This window comes from Mustela lutreola, chromosome 1, assembly GCF_030435805.1.
Source record: "Mustela lutreola isolate mMusLut2 chromosome 1, mMusLut2.pri, whole genome shotgun sequence".
Taxonomy (NCBI): domain Eukaryota; kingdom Metazoa; phylum Chordata; class Mammalia; order Carnivora; family Mustelidae; genus Mustela; species Mustela lutreola.
Genome location: NC_081290.1, coordinates 122,802,898 through 122,820,718, shown reverse-complemented (window position 1 = coordinate 122,820,718; position 17,821 = coordinate 122,802,898). Strand labels below are relative to the sequence as shown.

The 17,821-nt window shown below is 37.6% G+C and overlaps 1 protein-coding gene across 4 annotated transcripts in view; it reads left to right on the top strand.

Moving 5' to 3' along the window:
- CDS1 (CDP-diacylglycerol synthase 1) overlaps positions 1–17,821 on the top strand; it is a 67,069-nt gene that overhangs the window by 24,626 nt on the left and 24,622 nt on the right. For all 4 annotated transcript variants that reach the window (XM_059173463.1, XM_059173470.1, XM_059173465.1 and 1 more), the window contains 2 exons: positions 4,135–4,232; positions 6,891–7,030. In XM_059173463.1, the coding sequence (XP_059029446.1) occupies positions 4,135–4,232; positions 6,891–7,030 (238 nt within the window). The remainder of the gene's footprint in view (positions 1–4,134; positions 4,233–6,890; positions 7,031–17,821) is intronic.

Here is a 17,821-nt window from a genome sequence, read left to right as displayed (position 1 = left end):
ATGTGTCTGATAGCCATTTGTATGTCTTCATTGGAGAAGTGTCTGTCCATATCTTCTGCCCATTTTTTGATATGATTATCTGTTTTGTGTGTGTTGAGTTTGTGGAGTTCTTTATAGGTCCTGAATATCAACCTTTTGTCTGTACTATCATTTGCAAATATCTTCTCCCATTCCATGGGTTGCCTCTTTGTTTTCTTGACTGTTTCCTTTGCTGTGCAGAAGCTTTTGATTTTTTAAATTTTTTTAAATTTATTTTCAGCATAACAGTATTATTTTTTTTAATTTTTTCAATTTATTTATTTTCAGAAAAACAGTATTCATTATTTTTTCACCACACCCAGTGCTCCATGCAATCCGTGCCCGCTATAATACCCACCACCTGGTACCCCAACCTCCCACCCCCCGCCACTTCAAACCCCTCAGATTGTTTTTCAGAGTCCATAGTCTCTCATGATTCACCTCCCCTTCCAATTTTCCCCAACTCCCTTCTCCTCTCTAACACCCCTTGTCCTCCATGCTATTTGTTATGCTCCACAAATAAGTGAAACCATAATAAATAACATCTTTAAAAGAGAGAGCATGGGGGCGCCTGGGTAGCTCAGTGGGTTAAAGCCTCTGCCTTTGGCTCAGGTCATGGATTCCGCGGTCCTGGTATCGAGCCCTGCATCAGGGTTTCTGCTCAACAGGGAGCCTGCTTCCTCCTCTCTCTCTGCCTGCCTCTCCACCCACTTGTGATCTCTGTCAAATAAATAAATAAAATCTAAAAAAAAAAAAGAGAGCATGCATGTGTGCCAAGGAGCAAGGGGAGGAGCAGGGTGGGGAAGAGAGAATCTGAAGCACACTTCTCGCTCAGCTTGGAGCCAATGTGGAGCTCCATCCCACGACAATGAAAGTATAACATGAATGGAAACCAAGAGTCAGCCTTTAACCGACAGCTCCCCAGGCACCGTCCCCCAGTCAAGTTTAAAACATTCATGGATTCAGTGGAATGGAATGCATTATAAGTTATGAACTACTGTATTATTTTCAGACATTCAGGCTCTATTTTGGTTTCTCTTTATGGTGAATAACACTATCCTGAACATATTAGAACATTAAACTTTTTCATATGCAGGATTATTTTCTTTGAATTGATTCCCAAAGTGAAAATAAGCACTTTAATTTGGATAACCCATAATAACATAGTTCAGCCTCAGCATATCCAAATCTGAACTTCGGTTCCATCTCCAGTCATTCTGCATAAATCTGTCTACTTTCCCAAAACCTCCCCTGCTCTTATTCCATGTTCCCCTGTCACCCTTAGCTCTCCAATTTTCTCAACCACCAAATCCAACCAGTTCTCTCTCCTCAATGTCTTACTGTTCATACTACCCCCCTCTGCCAGTGGCCCAGGTAAAGTGTCCTCTGCACTCGACAGGGTCGTAGTATCTTGCCTGCCTTCCTGTCTTTACTCTTGCAGTCTCTCAAGGCCGTTCTTTCCACCTCTCTTGTTCCCAGCACATATATCTGATCATGGCCTTTAGTGATCAGGATGAACTCCTTCATGTAGTCCTTCATACTGTTTGCTGTGATTCTGTAACCAGGCTTTCCTCTCTCTGCTTCTCACCCCCGAGTCTCAGCCGCTCTGAACTATTTGTAGTTCCTAGCATGCTCTCCTGTATTTGTGATTCTGTGTATCCTTTTCCTCTGTCCTGACTGCAGCCTGTCCCCAGTGCCCGCCACTGGTGTTCTGTCTGGCCGTGCTTACCTGCATGTGCCTACTTCCATGTGGTGGTGTAACCACTTGTGTCCTCCCTGACAGACTAGCCCTCTGAAGACAGATGTAACGTATTGTTTCTCTGAATCCTTAATAACTAGCAGAGTAGGCATTTTAATATTAGTTGCTGTTTTTAAGGCTCTTAACACATTTGATGGGCCAACAAAGTCCTACCAGTGTGCATTGCTACCGGTATTGATGGCCTAGAATATGAGTTTCTGTGTAATCACCAAGCCTGGAAGATATACACATATTTTAAGGACTTTAGCTTTGTTGTTTTGAACCCCCCGTTTTCTCTTTTCTCAGTTGCTCTGTATTGATTCTACTTGCAAACTGTAATTGACAATCATATAAACATATATGTGTGCTATTAAAAGTAGTTTTCTCCCCCCACAGTAAAACACCATGTATAGTACTAATGGTTGTTCTTGAGCAAATGTGTTCATTTAGCAAACAAATTGCATCAGTGCATCTGATATTTTAAAAGCCCTTGGTTCTGTAAATAGCACGGACTTGCCATTTTATTTTAATATCTAGCATTGTCCTCATTCTGTAATTATTTTAGAAAATAACTTTTGACATTATATTCAAAGCTTATTTGAAAGGCACCATTTGAATTTCTTCTTGTTTTTATGTTACAAAACAGTAATGACTTTTTCTTAAAAAACCTATTTATAGTAGTTTGGCCTAATATTTTCTTATCATGTGGCTGAGGGGACACAATTACTTTAAGTATACGATTGGACATGTAAACACAACCTAAGTACATCCTGACCAGTGCCTTTGGGAAAGCTGGAGAGCTTTAAAAGAAATGCCAAAGTAGGGGCCCGTGGGTGGCTCAGTGGTTAAACGTCTGCCTTTGGCTCAGGTCATGGTCCCGAGGTCCTGGGGTCAAGTCCCGGGGTCCTAGGGTCGAGTCCCGGATCAGGCTTCTGCTCAGCGGGGAGCCTGCTTCTCCACTCCCATGCCCCCTGCTTGTGTTTCCTCTCTCACTGTGTCTCTGTCTATCAAATAAATAAAATCTTTAAAAAAAGTAAAAAATAAGAGATACCAAAGTATTTTCTTGAGCAGAGTTTGGTAAGCTTTTTAGGTAAAGAAGCAGGTAAAAATATTTTAGGCTAAGGAACCACATTATTTCTCTGTCACATCATGTTTGGGTTTTGTTTTAAAAATATAAAATCCATTCTCAGCTCTAGAGCTATACAAAATCAAACCCTTGGGTATACTCTCTAGAGGCTGAAATAGTCTACTTTATTCACAAAGATTTTAATTTCTTGGTTCTTGGTAATAAGTGTTCAACTTGCCACTTGCTCTTTGAGTGTTAGAATTGACTTAAGCCAAGCATTGACTATGATGCTCCATCCTCAGGGATTACCTGTACTCTAGTTGGTGGATACAACAGTTTGAAAGACTACAAAGTAGACCACCAAAAAAAGATTCATAAATATTAACCCATTTATTATGAATGTACATAGGACACTATGCAAACAAAACTGTATAGAATCAGTGACTGGTTAAAGTGGCTGCAAATGTAGAAGGCTGTTTTATGATCTGCCAATGTAGCACCACTTGGATTGATGAGAGATATATGCACCTGGCTATGTGAGAGTTGGCACAGCTGGAAGAATGAAAAAACCATGCCCAAACCTTGCTGGGTGGCAGGGGAAAGATGTTTTAATCATTTGTTCTGACAGTATCTTTATCCTTGGAAAGGATACCAGGATGTATGGCTAAAAATAAGTATATATAAGCAAACTTGCACATACGATCATTTTCCTGGGGTAACTCAAGAAACAAAATGGAGGGGCACCTGGGTGGCTCAGTGGGTTAAGCCGCTGCCTTCGGCTCAGGTCATGATCTCAGGGTCCTGGGATCGAGTCCCACATCGGGCTCTCTGCTCAGCAGGGAGCCTGCTTCCTCCTCTCTCTCTGCCTGCCTCTCTGCCTACTTGTGTTCTGTCAAATAAATAAAAAAAAAAAATCTTTAAAAAAAAAAAAAAAAAAAAAAAGAAACAAAATGGACAAAAAGATCATCCATTGTAGGAAGGACAAACCCAAGAAATGAAGTAGCAATGAGAGATAAAGCCTACTCTGTGACCAACCAGACTGTATCCCTCAAACTTTAAGCTATAGCACCACCTCCTACCCCAGGTAGGGGCTCTCACTTTTTGGACAAAACACCGATTTGCTTACCTCTTTAAAATATCACTTGATCTTAAAAGTATAGACTATTCAATTTCCACTGCCGACAGTTAGAATAATTAAAAATGGGTAGGCTAAAGATTTTTAAAATACATTTGATAACAAAGTGCATATTAAATGATGAAGCACAAATGTAAACACTAAGTGATGTGTGTTAATGTGTTCTTTTGATTTCAGGTTCTAGGCATCCAAGTGAAATGCTTCCATGAAATTATCACTATAGGTTATAGAGTCTATCGCTCTTATGACCTGCCATGGTTTAGAACATTAAGCTGGTAAGTAATTTAATACTGTTTCAGATATGAAAATGTGACTCTTTTCTACAGTTTGTAAAGGAAGCATCCTGATCAGTCAGTACCACACGGTTGACCATGTAGATTGATTTTTGGAGGAAGAGAAAAATAATGCATTAGATTTTGAAAAGAAGAAAATCACCTTTAATTCTACCATCCCAACACAACTACTTTCATATCTAATCTTTAAGTCTTTGTAGAGATACTTTATATCTGTATATACTCACATATATACTATTATCCTCTTTAAAAAACATTATATTGGGCACATTTTTATACCATTTATAATTATAAGTTTAATAAAGTTACATTTTGTAAAAAATGTTAGAAATATGTGTGATCTTTTTTGCTTTAGTTTGCCTTGGTTGACATGAGACCTCACACTTAGATTATCTCTACAAAGATGAAATATGAAAACAGTTGTCGGTTTTCTGTTCTGTTTTTTGAGTTTTTGAGTGATCAGTGGTTTGTTGAAGGGGAGGAAAGCCCAGGATGAGTACCTCTACATGGAGGTAGGCCGTGAGGGTTGCACAGGGCAGTGAGAAGAGAGAGGACTACTACCTTTGGTTCCTGGTTTGATATTGTCTTCACGCCCTGGCCCCAAGATACACTACATGAAGGGTAGTCAGAGGGAAGAGTAAGACCCTCTGAGGGGGCCATGTAAGGCAGCCTTGTAAGTAGCACTGACAATGACCAGCCCATGAAATATTATATAGGTCTAAATGCATGTAAAAATTAGTTTTTAAAAAAGTCATGTGATTTTAATAAAGGTTTTTTTTTTTTTTAAATATTTAAAGCTTTTTATATCTTTTTACAACTTTTTAGGTACAATTTTTAGTTATCAAGATCTTGACCAGGAAACATGTTAGTATGGTTGTTCATAATTGACCTAACTGGCCATGCCTTTGAATATAGTTATTTGATTAGTATCAGCCAGAGGGGCCAGTGTCTTAAGAAAACAAATATATCACTTTTGGGGTTTAAAGGGGTCAAAAATAGTTTCTTAGTTTTGGTGATAGGTAATTTTTCCTTATAACAGGTTTTTTCATGAAGGGCAAAATTATGGGAAACGTTAGGTAGAGTAAGCAGTTGGAGAATAATTAAATACTAAACCAGGTGGGATTGATTGATTCTAAGTGTAGGAAAAAAAAAAGTCAGGTCGGGATGGGCTCCCGTGATTGTAGAAATCTTTACAGAGAGGAAAAGGTGAGAAACTATCACTTGAAATAAAGACAAGTTTTGCATAGAGAAGTGTGTTTTGCATTGGCGAAGCTGCATCCAGCAGCTTCTAGATGGGGTTCTAGATGGGGAACTAAAGGGGCACATGCTGCATATGGAGAGACATTCCTGGCTCTCCTGAGGGAACTGGGCAAAAAGTTGGGCTAGTGGTCTAGAGTAGGCCTTGATAGCCTTACAGTGGAGTCAAAGACAGTTTCCGTTGTAGGAGAGTAGAACATGGTTATGCAGCTGATAAGAAATGAACATACTTTGAAAACAGTGGGGTCTGATTCCATCCATGACATGTAGAAAGGAAGTTGCTCCTTTTTCCCCTCTGCTCTCCCAGCCACTGGGGACTCTGCCCTTCAAAGGATGAGGCACAGAGGAACTCTGAGGCAGAGTTTCTCAGTCTTTTTTTTTCCCCCCCTGGCTCACACTAGCTGCCATCAACCAAATGTCATGGGTTCAGCCTTTCCCTGGGTGGAAAGGGCATACCAGAGCTGAGTGGAGGGACAGGTGATTTATGTAGTTTTAAGAAGTTTCTCTTAGAGATTTTTACTGGCTGCTATACCTCTCTCTCTCTCTCTCTTTTTTTTTTTTTTTTTTTAAGATTCTGTCTATTTATTTGACAGACAGAGATCACAAGTAGGCAGAGAGGCAGGCAGTGGGGGGGGGGGAAGCAGGCTCCCTGCTGAGCAGAAAGCCTGATGCGGGGCTCCATCCCAGGACCCTGACATCATGACTGGAGCCGAAGGCAGAGGCTTAGCCCACTGAGCCACCCAGGCGCCCCTGCTGCTTTCCCTCTTAAGCATCACTGTGCCACTGAAGTCCATCTGGAGCATGGAGGAGAGAGAGAAAGACACCAGTGTGGACAGGGCAGTGAAGGGTGAGGTCAGAGGTTGGATTACCTCTTCCTGCTTTCCCAGTTGATCTTCCTTAGGGCAGTGGGAATTTGGCATAGGGTCTCCACTTTTAAAAAGCTTTAGAGCTGTGAGTAGTTGGGAGTGTATTTTCATTATAAACAGTACTGGATGTGTGTGTATGTGTATGTGTGTGTGTCTTTGTGTATGTCTATGAGAGAAAGAACATGTGTGTTTGTGTATGTGTAGTATTTTTTATGTTATTTCCCAGTTATCTGTCTCTGGCATTAGACTTTGACCTTAAGCAAAGAATAAAAAGAAAAAAGAAAACGATTTTTACCTAAATAGAGGCATGAGCTATATTCCATAAATTTTTGTTAACTGATACTTTTGAAATTAAGACTAAAAGCAGAAGAACGTGTTTTGAAATATCCTGAACCTGTCTACTGAATTTGGTTTTTTATCTTTGTGTCATCATCAAAATGTAGGGAATAGTTTTGTTGAGTTTGAGAGGGAAAAAAAGGCTTCAAATATTAAAAAGCGAATTGTTTTTAAATTATAGGTACTTTCTACTGTGTGTAAACTACTTCTTCTATGGAGAGACTGTGGCTGATTATTTTGCTACATTTGTTCAAAGAGAAGAGCAACTTCAGTTCCTCATTCGCTACCATAGATTTATATCGTTTGCCCTCTATCTGGCAGGTAAGGAAAATAGTATTGGTATGTAGCTATTTTATAGCTACATATTTATATTTTATAGCTACATATTTTACATGTCTATTTTTACTTACACATGATTTAAATTCACAACATCCTTTGTTACATTTTAACCCAGCTTCTCTTTTTATTTGTCTCATGTATAAAGATGTTTCTCTCATTGTGGTTTTAAACAGCAGTTACTCCCTCATGTGACTAATAAAAATACATAGTTCTTTAATAGTCCACAGACTTCAAAATTTTCTTTGGAAATTGTAGTAAAGAAACTTAAATATATCTATTGATTGTTAACCAGGTACAATTTACAAAGAAATTTTTACATATATATTGCTTTATTTGTACCCAGGAAATAGTGTTCATATAGAATTAATCAGGGTATTTAGTTTTACTGACATGGTTTGTTATATATCCTTTGTATGCATTTATAAATATATAAGTATATATATATACATTTGTTTATAGTATACTTTATCATCTGTTTTTATGATTTTATTTTTAAAGATTGTATTTATTTTAGAGAGGGAGAGAGAGCAGGGGGAAGGACAGAGAGAGAGAGGGAAGGAGAGACTCTCAAGCAGACTCCCCACTGAGTATGGAGCCCAGCTTAGGGCTTGATCTCTCCACCCTGAGATCATGACCTGAACCAAAATCAAGAATCAGACCCTTAACCGACTGAGCCACCCAGGTGCCCCCACTATTTTTCATTTTAAAGGAGGATATGAACTTTATTTGAATTTTCCCTTTAGCTCTCAATAGTTACTGTTTTAACTCCTAAGAGTTTTTAAATAAATAAATTTTTCTCAGCACAATTTTGGAAACTGAACACAATACTGGTGACTCTTTTCCATTTCCCATTAAACTAGAAATACAGAATGTGTGGGGGAGTACATCAGGTCCTCTAGAAGTATGTCATTTTATTCAGTTGTGTTCTTCGTGGTGTTCCTGCTTTAATAAAGCCTTCATATTCTGGTTTTGATTTCGTTTGTGAATCTAGAAAGTCAGAAAGTGAAACACAATCTGAAATGATAGTAGTAATTTTCAGATAATTGTTTTTGGGGTAGGAGGAACCTATATTTTCTAAAGAGTTTTCCTCTTTTTATATTCAGGGTTTTTGCGTGTGTGTGTGTGTGTGTGTGTGTGCATGTGTATTTGTGTAGTCCAGTTTTCTGAGTCTTACTATATTTTAAAATATTATTACTAATGCATCTAAATAAAGTACATTCTTGGGAAAAGATATTGAAAGCTATTTCTGTTCTTTCAAGGTCATAAGAAATTACTCATTTTAGGTAATCATTCAGTTTTAATTTTGAATCAGTTTAGAAGAATCATGATTATAGAGAGATTAATGATGACTGGTAATAGCTAAAATATGGAGAGTCAAGAACACTTGACTCTGATTCTGTGTTTATCAAAGCATATTTGTAACATTTTTTTTTCTTTGAGTGGTTTACCACACTTATCCAACCAAGAGGTTTGATTTGCATTGTTAAGTAAGGTAGATTTGGGGATGGATTATTTACTATTACAAGAGAGAAGAGTTCAGTACCTTCTCACTTTATATGTAGACTGACAAGACTGTATTGGTATTTTGAATTTTAAAAACAATGATTAGCACAAAAAGTGCCTATACTGACTTCTGCTGCTGAACCCTTATTTCATAGGATCACTTTGTGATTGCTGAATAACAAAGTTATGATTCATGATAACATAAATCATTTGTAGCATTTAATTATCTTAGAATTGCTGAATAACAAAATTATGATTAGTGAAAGTATCAATTATTTGTAGCATTAATATATGTCTATTTTAAAAAATCAGTTCTAAACACAATGTAAAGAATAACCTGCACCTCATTACTTACAGATTTTTCCCCATTTTTCTAAGTAATATGCCCATTTCTAAATTTATATTGGGCATTACTTATTGATTTCTTGTTATAACCTTTCTTCTCCACACTGTTATTGTCATTGTTGACATTGTTAAATAGATACCTAAAATATCACTTCCTGGAGAACCGAATAGTATCTGTGATTGTATTTCTATTCTTACACAACTTTTTGTTTTTCCTGAACTTAGTAACTGCTTCATCTTCTCCTTTCCACATCTATAAATTTCCATGTAGGAATCCTTAATTTCTCTTCTGGGTCTTTTCAATGTGTATTGGTAGTTTTTCCCAATGTTCACACAAATCAGTGTGTCAGTTTCCTTTTTACCTTGAGATGTATGTCCTAGAAACTCTGTAGTCCTGTCACGTGGACAGTCTGCTTGTATCCCAATGCCTCAGTATCCTCCTAATTTGGCCACCTCATTTCTTCTATCCTGCATCTTCCATTTTCTGGGTTGACATCCTTATTTTTTAGAAGAATGGCTGCCAATAGTTTCCTGTGAAATCTTGGAAGGTAAATGTTTAATGTTCATACATTTCTAAAAATATTGTCACAGTTGACTGCTTTGGCTAGAGTTTGCACTCATTATTAGTAGACTTTTACTTAGTACTCTAGGCTGTACCCTGGCTTTCCACTGAATCTTTTCTGTTCAGTTTTCTCTAAAGAAAATACTACTCATCCCTGATGTCTCAGGTATACTAAGAGTTATCCTGTTTTCCAACTTTCAATTTTGTAGCTATGTGTCTTCTCTTTTCCTTGACATTTCTTCAGTTTTTTTTTTTCACTCTGTGATTTCTTGATTTCTTTTTTTTTTTTTTTTCAAGTAGTCTTGACACCCAGCATGGGACTTGAACTCACAACCCCTAGATCAAGAGTCACATGCTCTACTGATTGAGCCAGCCAAACATCCCCTCACCTTAATTTCTTTTAATGTTAATTTAGTGCATGTGATCAACCTGCACTTCAAGGCAGAAATCCTTAACTAGTTTTTCTATTTTTCCCTCGACTTAAAACAATTTATTCTCTTTCTCTCCTGATCCTGTGGATTGGCTTATCTTCCCTGGGCAGCTCTAACTTCGTGCCTCTCTTACAATTGCAGTCAGATGGAGGTAGTGCTCGTCATTTAAGTCTTGAGTGAGCTGGATGTCTGAGGTGGCTCATTCCTGGCCGCAGTCCATGCCAGCCGCTGATCCGAACACACATGTCTGGCCTCTCCTTGGGGCTTGGATGTCTGAGAGCACCATGGCTGGGTTCTGAATAGGGAGTGTGCCAAAAGCCAAGTGCTTCAGGAGTCCTTAGGTGGGTTGTGTTTGTTTTAACTAGATATGAAAGATAAAAACCTAATGCATGCCCATAGTAAAAATTTGGACTAAAATAGCATGTTCAGTGAAATCCCCCTTCTGCCTCAGAGCCTTATTTATAATCCACAGGGGCTGGCTACTAGTATTGCAGAGAGTTTCTCTGAGTATTCAAGCCTATATGTTTATATCCTCTCCACCCTCTTTTTCATGCAAATGAGAATGGACTAGTCTGTACCTGTTTATTTCTTTCCCCTACTTAATGCAATTTATGGATGCTTTTTATTTCAGCACATCTAAATCTCATTTCTTCATAACTGCAGTTATATCTTTATTGATTTGCATATAGCAATCATGGAAGTAGAATGTGAGAAAATAAGGTGACAACTATTTCCTTTTTTTACTTTCCCTTTGGGATTTGCTAACTTCTAATATTTGAGAATAACTGCCCCACTGAATGGGTAAAGACATTGGAATTTATTCTCTTTGTTTTATTTTACATGTGATATATACTCTAATCTTTAGTAATTGTTTGCTTCATATGCTAAGCTTCCTGACTCTGTTTTTTGAAGTAAAATCAATAGTTCTTCTTTTTTTCCTGCCTAGTTTCTGTCATAGAAATAGCTTATCACTTGTTATTTTTAGGTTATTGGAATCATAAAGCTCATTGCAAGTCATCAGTGTCATTTTTTCGGCAAACATGTGAGCGCTTTCTGAATGCTAGGTACAGTGAATGGTGTTGAGGATGGAGAAGGAAGTAAGGCTGATAGCATGCTTTCTGGGGTCTTCAAATTGGTGGGACATGGATCCCCTCATGCCCTGCTGAAATGTGAAGAAGGACCTGTAAGTGCATGAAGGGTGAGGAGAACTTTGCTCTGCTGGAGATAGTAGGAGGCCTTTGAGAAGAAATGGAAGGTGTCACGAAAAGTAAAGAACAAGTAGGCATTTGCTCGGTGGATAGTGGGAAAGGGAATTCCAGGCAGAGGAAGTGGCTGTGCAAGGCTTGGAAATGAGGGAGGATTGCATGTTCAGTCTGGGAGCAGGCATTAAAGGTTGGAAAAGGGGGCAGGAGCCACATCTTTAGAAGCTTTACGTGTCATAGGAAGGGTTTGGATTTTATCCACAAGAAACCATTGGGTGATTTTAAGTTAAGAGATGGTATAACTAATTTATGCTCCTAAAATGGGAGCAGCCGATGATGTAAGCTAATTAATAACAAAATCAAAGAAACACATCGAAAGTAATACGATAATAGTAGGAGACTTTAACACACCCCTCACTGAAATGGACAGATCATGTAAGCAAATGATCAACAAGGAAATAAGGGCTTTAAATGACACACTGGACCAGATGGACTTCACAGATTTATTCAGAACATTCCATCCCAAAGCAGCAGAATACACATTCTTCTCCAGTGCACATGGAACATTCTCCAGAATAGATCACATCCTGGGTCACAAATCAGATCTCAACTGGTACCAAAAGATAGGGATCATTCCCTGAATATTTTCGGACCACAATGGTTTGAAACTCGAACTCAATCACAAGAGGAAAGCTGGAAAGAGCTTGAATACATGGAGGTTAAAGGGCATCCTACTAAAGAACGAATGGGTCAACCAGGAAATTAAAGAAGAATTTAAAATATTCATGGAAACAATTGAAAATGAAAACACAACTGTTCAAAATCTGTGGGACACAGCAAAGGCGGTCCTGAGAGAAAAGTATATAGCAATACAAGCCTTTCTCAAGAAACAAGAAGGTCTCAAGTACACAATCTAACCCTACACCTAAAGGAGTTGGAGAAAGAACAGCAAATAAATCCTAAACCCAGCAGGAGAAGAAAAATAGTAAAGATCAGAGCAGAAATCAATGACGTAGAAACCAAAAGCACAGTAGAACAGGTTGATGAAAGTAGAAGCTGGTTCTTTGAAAGAATTAATAAAATTGATAGACCTCTTGCCAGACTTATCAAAAAGAAAGGAGAAAAAGACCCAAATAAAATTGTGAATGAAAGAGGAGAGATCACAACCAACACCAAAGAAATATAAACAATTATAAGAACATACGATGAGTGACTACCAACAAATTAGATAATCTGGAAGAAATGAATGCATTCCTAGAGAGGTATAAACTACCAAAACTGAACCAAAAAGAAATAGAAAATGAACAGACCCATAACCAGCAAGGAAATTCAAGTAGTAATTACAAATCTCCCAACAAACAAGATCCCAGAGCCAGATGGCTTCCAAGGGGAATTCTGCCAAACATATAATGAAGACTTAATACCTATTCTGAAACTGTTCCAAAAAATAGAAATAGAAGGAAAACTTGCAAGCTCGTTTTATGAGGCCAGCATTACCTTGATCCCAAAACCAGACAAAGACCCCATAAAAAAGGAGAATTACAGACCAACTCACTGACAAAGCCCCAGAAAGTCATTCTGACATTTGGATAATTTTGTTGTAAAATGAATTTGCCTGATACCAAAGAGATAATCAGTGAGACTGAAAGTAATAAGGCAAACATTTTCTCTAGAGTCTAGGTATATTTTTAAAAGATCCTGGTGTTTTGGATTTGAGATTCTTTAGGAAATAGAGCAGCCATGTGATTACAAATGAGTAGTATTGAGTGAATAGGCTTAAGATGTTTAACTCTTAATATCATCACCTTAACATCTCTTTAGCTGACCAGTGATATACACATTATTTTTAGTAGTTTTTTTTGCTTGTATGTATGCATGGCTATTGTGATTTTTTTTTAAGACCCTTAAGGTGGGATACCTGGGTGGCTTAGTCAGTTAAGTGAGGGCTTTGGCTCAGGCCATGATCTCAGGGTCCTGGGATCAAGTCCTGAATTATGTTCCTTACTCAGTGGGGAACCTGTTTCTCCCTCCCCCTCTGCCTGCCACTCCCCCTGCTTGTGCTCTCTGACAAATAAATAAATAAATAAAATCTTTAAAAAATAATAAAAAACAAAACTCTTAAGGAGAAGGTATGACTTGAATACTTTGAATTTGAGAAGATCAGTGAATATATTAAATTAAATTTAACTAAAGTTAGTGCATAATTAAGAATTTCCCCCCCAAACATCCTTGATATTATCTCAAAGGATATTGGTGAAATCTTTAGAAAGATGTCACAAATAACTGTTCACAGTGGACTCTACCTCCAGAACCACTTACAGTTTTGGAGTAAAAACTATTAGAATCTGTGCACTGTGCCAGCGTTGTTCTATACTTTGAGCTCATCATGTAGGGGTGCCTGGGTGGCTCAGTCAGTTAAGTGTCTGCTTTCAGCTTAGGTCATGATCCTAGGGTCCTGGAATCGAACCCCATGTCAGGCTCCCTGTCCAGCAGGTTTCTCCCTCTTTCTCTGCTGTTCCCCACTGCTTGTGTTCTCTCGCTCATGCTCTCTCAAATAAATGAATAAAATCTTCAACAAAAACTCAGCACATAGATTAGTAGAAAACTTTATTTTAGCTAATATAATGGTTGGTTTGTGTGACAATTTCCACAACCCAGATGCACTTAAAACTTTTTTAAAACAACTCCATTATAGTCTAGTGTCACAACAGGGGCTACATAATGCAGTGTGTGTCTGAATGTACTTAACCTGACATTTGAAATGTTTTGAAAAATATAACCACTTGAAAGATTGATGAAGAGTCATTAAGCTCCAGTTTTTAATCCTGGGTGCCTCTTAATGTCTGTCTTTCTGTTTGTTTGTTTGTTTCTTTAAGATTGTATTTATTTATTTGAGAGAGAGAGAGAGCACAAGCAAGGGGAGCAGCAGAGGGAGAGGGAGAAGCAAGGGAGTCCAATGCGGGACTCCATCCCAGGACCCTGGGATCATGACCCAAGGCAGTTGCTTAACCAACTGAGCCACTCAGGTGCCCCTTAATGTCTGTTTCTTGAACCTTATAAGGAGTGCATGTTTTTATTGAATTAGTTAATCACCAATAGAAGATTTTTAAAACAACGTCATTAATTTATGCTTTCTGTCTCTTCAGCTTGATTTTGAGCTCCTTGAATGGAAATGCCTGTCATACTCATTTTTTGTATCTTGTGTATCTTTACACAATAAATATTGTTTGTCCATTTTCCTGAAATGCCCTCTGTCCCATCTTTTGGACTTTTGAATGTCTTCTTTCTCCTTTACTTCTCCTGACTACTTTAGAAATCTCGTTCATTTTTGTTCTTTTTGAATCTGCCTCTCTTTAGTCTGTTGGTGACTGGATCTTTGGAGCTCCTTGGGGACTCTTTAATATACCAGACAACAGGATGTACACATCTTTGTGTGACAGCACCAGGTGCAGGGCCGGGTACATAAATGGAGATCAGCAATAGCAACTATACCTAGTTACATATTAAAAACTGTATGTTGGGAAACATTTAAGTGAGTACTTCATTTATAATACTTGAGAAATCCCATTTTTAATTGGAAATGTAACCATACAGAGATTCTTTATTAATTAGGAAAAAAGTAAACTATGGATCCAAATAGACAAAGTTATTCTTTCCATAGATTTGTTGAAATAGTGTAATATATTTTTACATACACATTTAAACATAAAGTACACACATAGCTATAGGGTTGTGAATGAAAAAATTTGTTTTTCAGATGGTTTTTCTTTAAAAATAATATTTCTTAGATATTCTTGGAAAACACTTTATACCCTTCCCAAATTCAGAAAATTGTATTATCTTAATGTATCTAGGAGTCAGACAATTCTATCCTTTATGAAAGCACCCCAAAAGCTGCATGTTACTGGTGATTTAACAGTGTAATTAGAGCAGGTAAAAGTGAGTAGCCAAGACTGTCTTGGATAAAATCACCCTTAGGAAAATACCAAGTAATTCTGTGGTCATTTTGTTTGAAGAAATGCTTATGGGTGAATGATATTATATGATTTAAAAAATGAGAAAACCATACATGTGAAAGCAGTATTTGTGAGAATATAATCACAACTAATGATGTTGGGAAGTTCCCAAGGTTGTGTTGGGACAGTCTGTGAGTCCGTTTGGGTAGAAGTGGAGTTCCAGAGGCATCTGTCTTGTCTCTGCTTAGCCCTCACCACATCAGCTTCTGCACTAAGTCCAGTTTACATTCATTCACCTCTAACTATGAACCAGTGGCTTAAAACAGAATTTACATTGTTCTTTGAGCCACAAAATAAGTCTACCTGCTCTAGAATAAAAACTTAAAAGCAATGATTTTTAAAGAGTTTTTTTTATGCTGCTGGTGATTGCAAAGCCATGAATTTCATGTTTTATTCTCTACCCCCTCCTAGGTTCTTTTTTTGTCTCAAGAAAGTGACATACAGGTTTCAGTTGTGCTTCCACTTGAAAATGTTCCCATATTTCTTTTACAGATCAGTCAGATTACTCTGTAGGTGACAAATAGGAGGTGAGATAGGACCTGGGAGCCAGTATGTATTCTCTTCTTTTGTCATTATCCTTTTCGCTGACGTTTCAAAATAGCCTTCAAAAAGTTGCTCAAGGAAATTGCTGGTTGATTCTTTGCTCTGGTCAGAGTAGTAGCAACCTTGCTTACTCTGGTGGGTAGAATTGCCTTGGTAAATATTACCTATAAATCTGAAATCTAGTACTTATTTCATATGGGATAGATTATCTGGCAATTCATTTTCTGTTTGGAGAACTCACGGCGGCGATACTGCAGAATAGAACAGTGGGCGCCTGTTTATCTGAAATTAAGCTTGGTTTATGCATTTGCAGTATCTACCTCTGTAAAAGAATATTTCTCTTTATTTTTTTTAAGATTTTATTTATTTGAGAGAGAGAGTGAGAGAGAGCATGAGAGGGGAGAGACTCAGAGGGAGAAGCAGACTCCCCACTGAGTGGGGAGCCCAATGTGGGACTCCATCCCAGGACTCCAGGATCATGACCTAAGCCAAAAGTAGTTGCTTAACCAGTTGAGCCACTTAGGCACCCCAGAATTTTTCTCTCTAGAAGTTCACTGATATATGGGCAAAAAGTGCTTTCCATTGCCTCCCATTATTTTTGTATATGATTATTAAATTTCAATTAGGCAGACTTTTTATTTAGTAAAATGTCATTGTAATAAAGTTGTGGGATATACACATAAACACAATACATAAACATTTGCTGTTTGTAAATCTTTACATTATTTAAAGTGTTATATTTTACTGTAATTATTATAATATGGTTCTGAGAAACCTCAAGTCATTCTATTTTTTTTTTTAAGATTTTATTTATATATTTGACAGAAAGAGTCAGCGAGAGAGGGAACATAAGTGGGGGGTGGGGATGGGAGAGGGAGAAGCAGGCTTCCTGCTGAGCAGGGAGCCCACTGTAGGGCTCCATCCCGGGACCCCGGGGTTAATGACCTGAGCTGAAGGCAGCTGCTTAATGACTGAGCCACCCAGGTGCCCCAATTTCAAGTCATTCTTAACCTGAATCTTACTGATAATGGTTTATGGAACCACATGACTCTTGAAAGTCAATAAGATCTGAGGATTTAACTGTTTCCTAGCCCTTATTTTTCAGTTAATTAATAAAGTCCTTTGTGTATTTTTCTTCATCTGTTAAATGAAGATAATAATATACATCATAGGGATATTGGAAGCATTAAACAAGTTGATATTTGTGAAATGCTTGGAGGAGAGCCTGGAACATAGTAATTGTTCAGTAGATGTTAGCTGCCCTATAATTATTATTACTTTTTATATTATGTAGAGATTGAAACATTCTGTACATACACTTGATGGATTGATACAGCAAATAAGTTTTTCATAATGATACTTTGTGCTTTTTTAGTATAGTTGACACACAACATTATATTAGTTTCAGGTGTACAACATAGTGATTTGACAAGTTTATACATTATGCTATGTTTAGCACAAGTGTAGCTACCATCTGTCCCCATACATTTCTATTACACTATATTGTTGACTGTATTTCTTATGCTCTGCCTTTTATTCCCGTGGCTTACTCATTCCATAACTGAGTGTCTGTATCTCCCACTCCCCTTCACCCATTTTACCCATTCTCCTACCACTTCCCTTCTGTCAACTGTCAGTTTATCCTGTATTTATAGGTCTGGTTCTGGTTTGTTTTTTTGTTTGTTTACTTACTTACTGTTTTGTTGTTTTTAGATTCCTCATAAGCGTGAAATCATGTGGTATTTGTCTTCCTCAGTCTAACTTATTTCACTTAGCGTAATACTCTATGTCTTTCCGTGTTGTTGTAAATGGCAAGATCTCATCCTTTTTGTGGCTGAGTAATATTCTATTGCATATATATACTGTATCTTCCTAATCTGATTGTCTCTTGGTGGACACTGCTTGGACACTTGCTTCCATATCTTGGCTATTGTAAATAATGCTCAATAGACATAGGATGCATGTATCTTTTCAAATTAGAGTCTTTGTTTGGATAAATGCTCAGTAGTGGAAATACTGATTCATGTGGTGTGTCTATTTTCTAATTTTTTGAGGAACCTCCATACTGTTTTCCACAGTGGTTGTAACAATTTATATTCCCATTAACAGTATATGGGGGTTCTTTTTTTTCTACATCCTTGCCAACACTTGTTATTTCTTGTCTTTTTAAT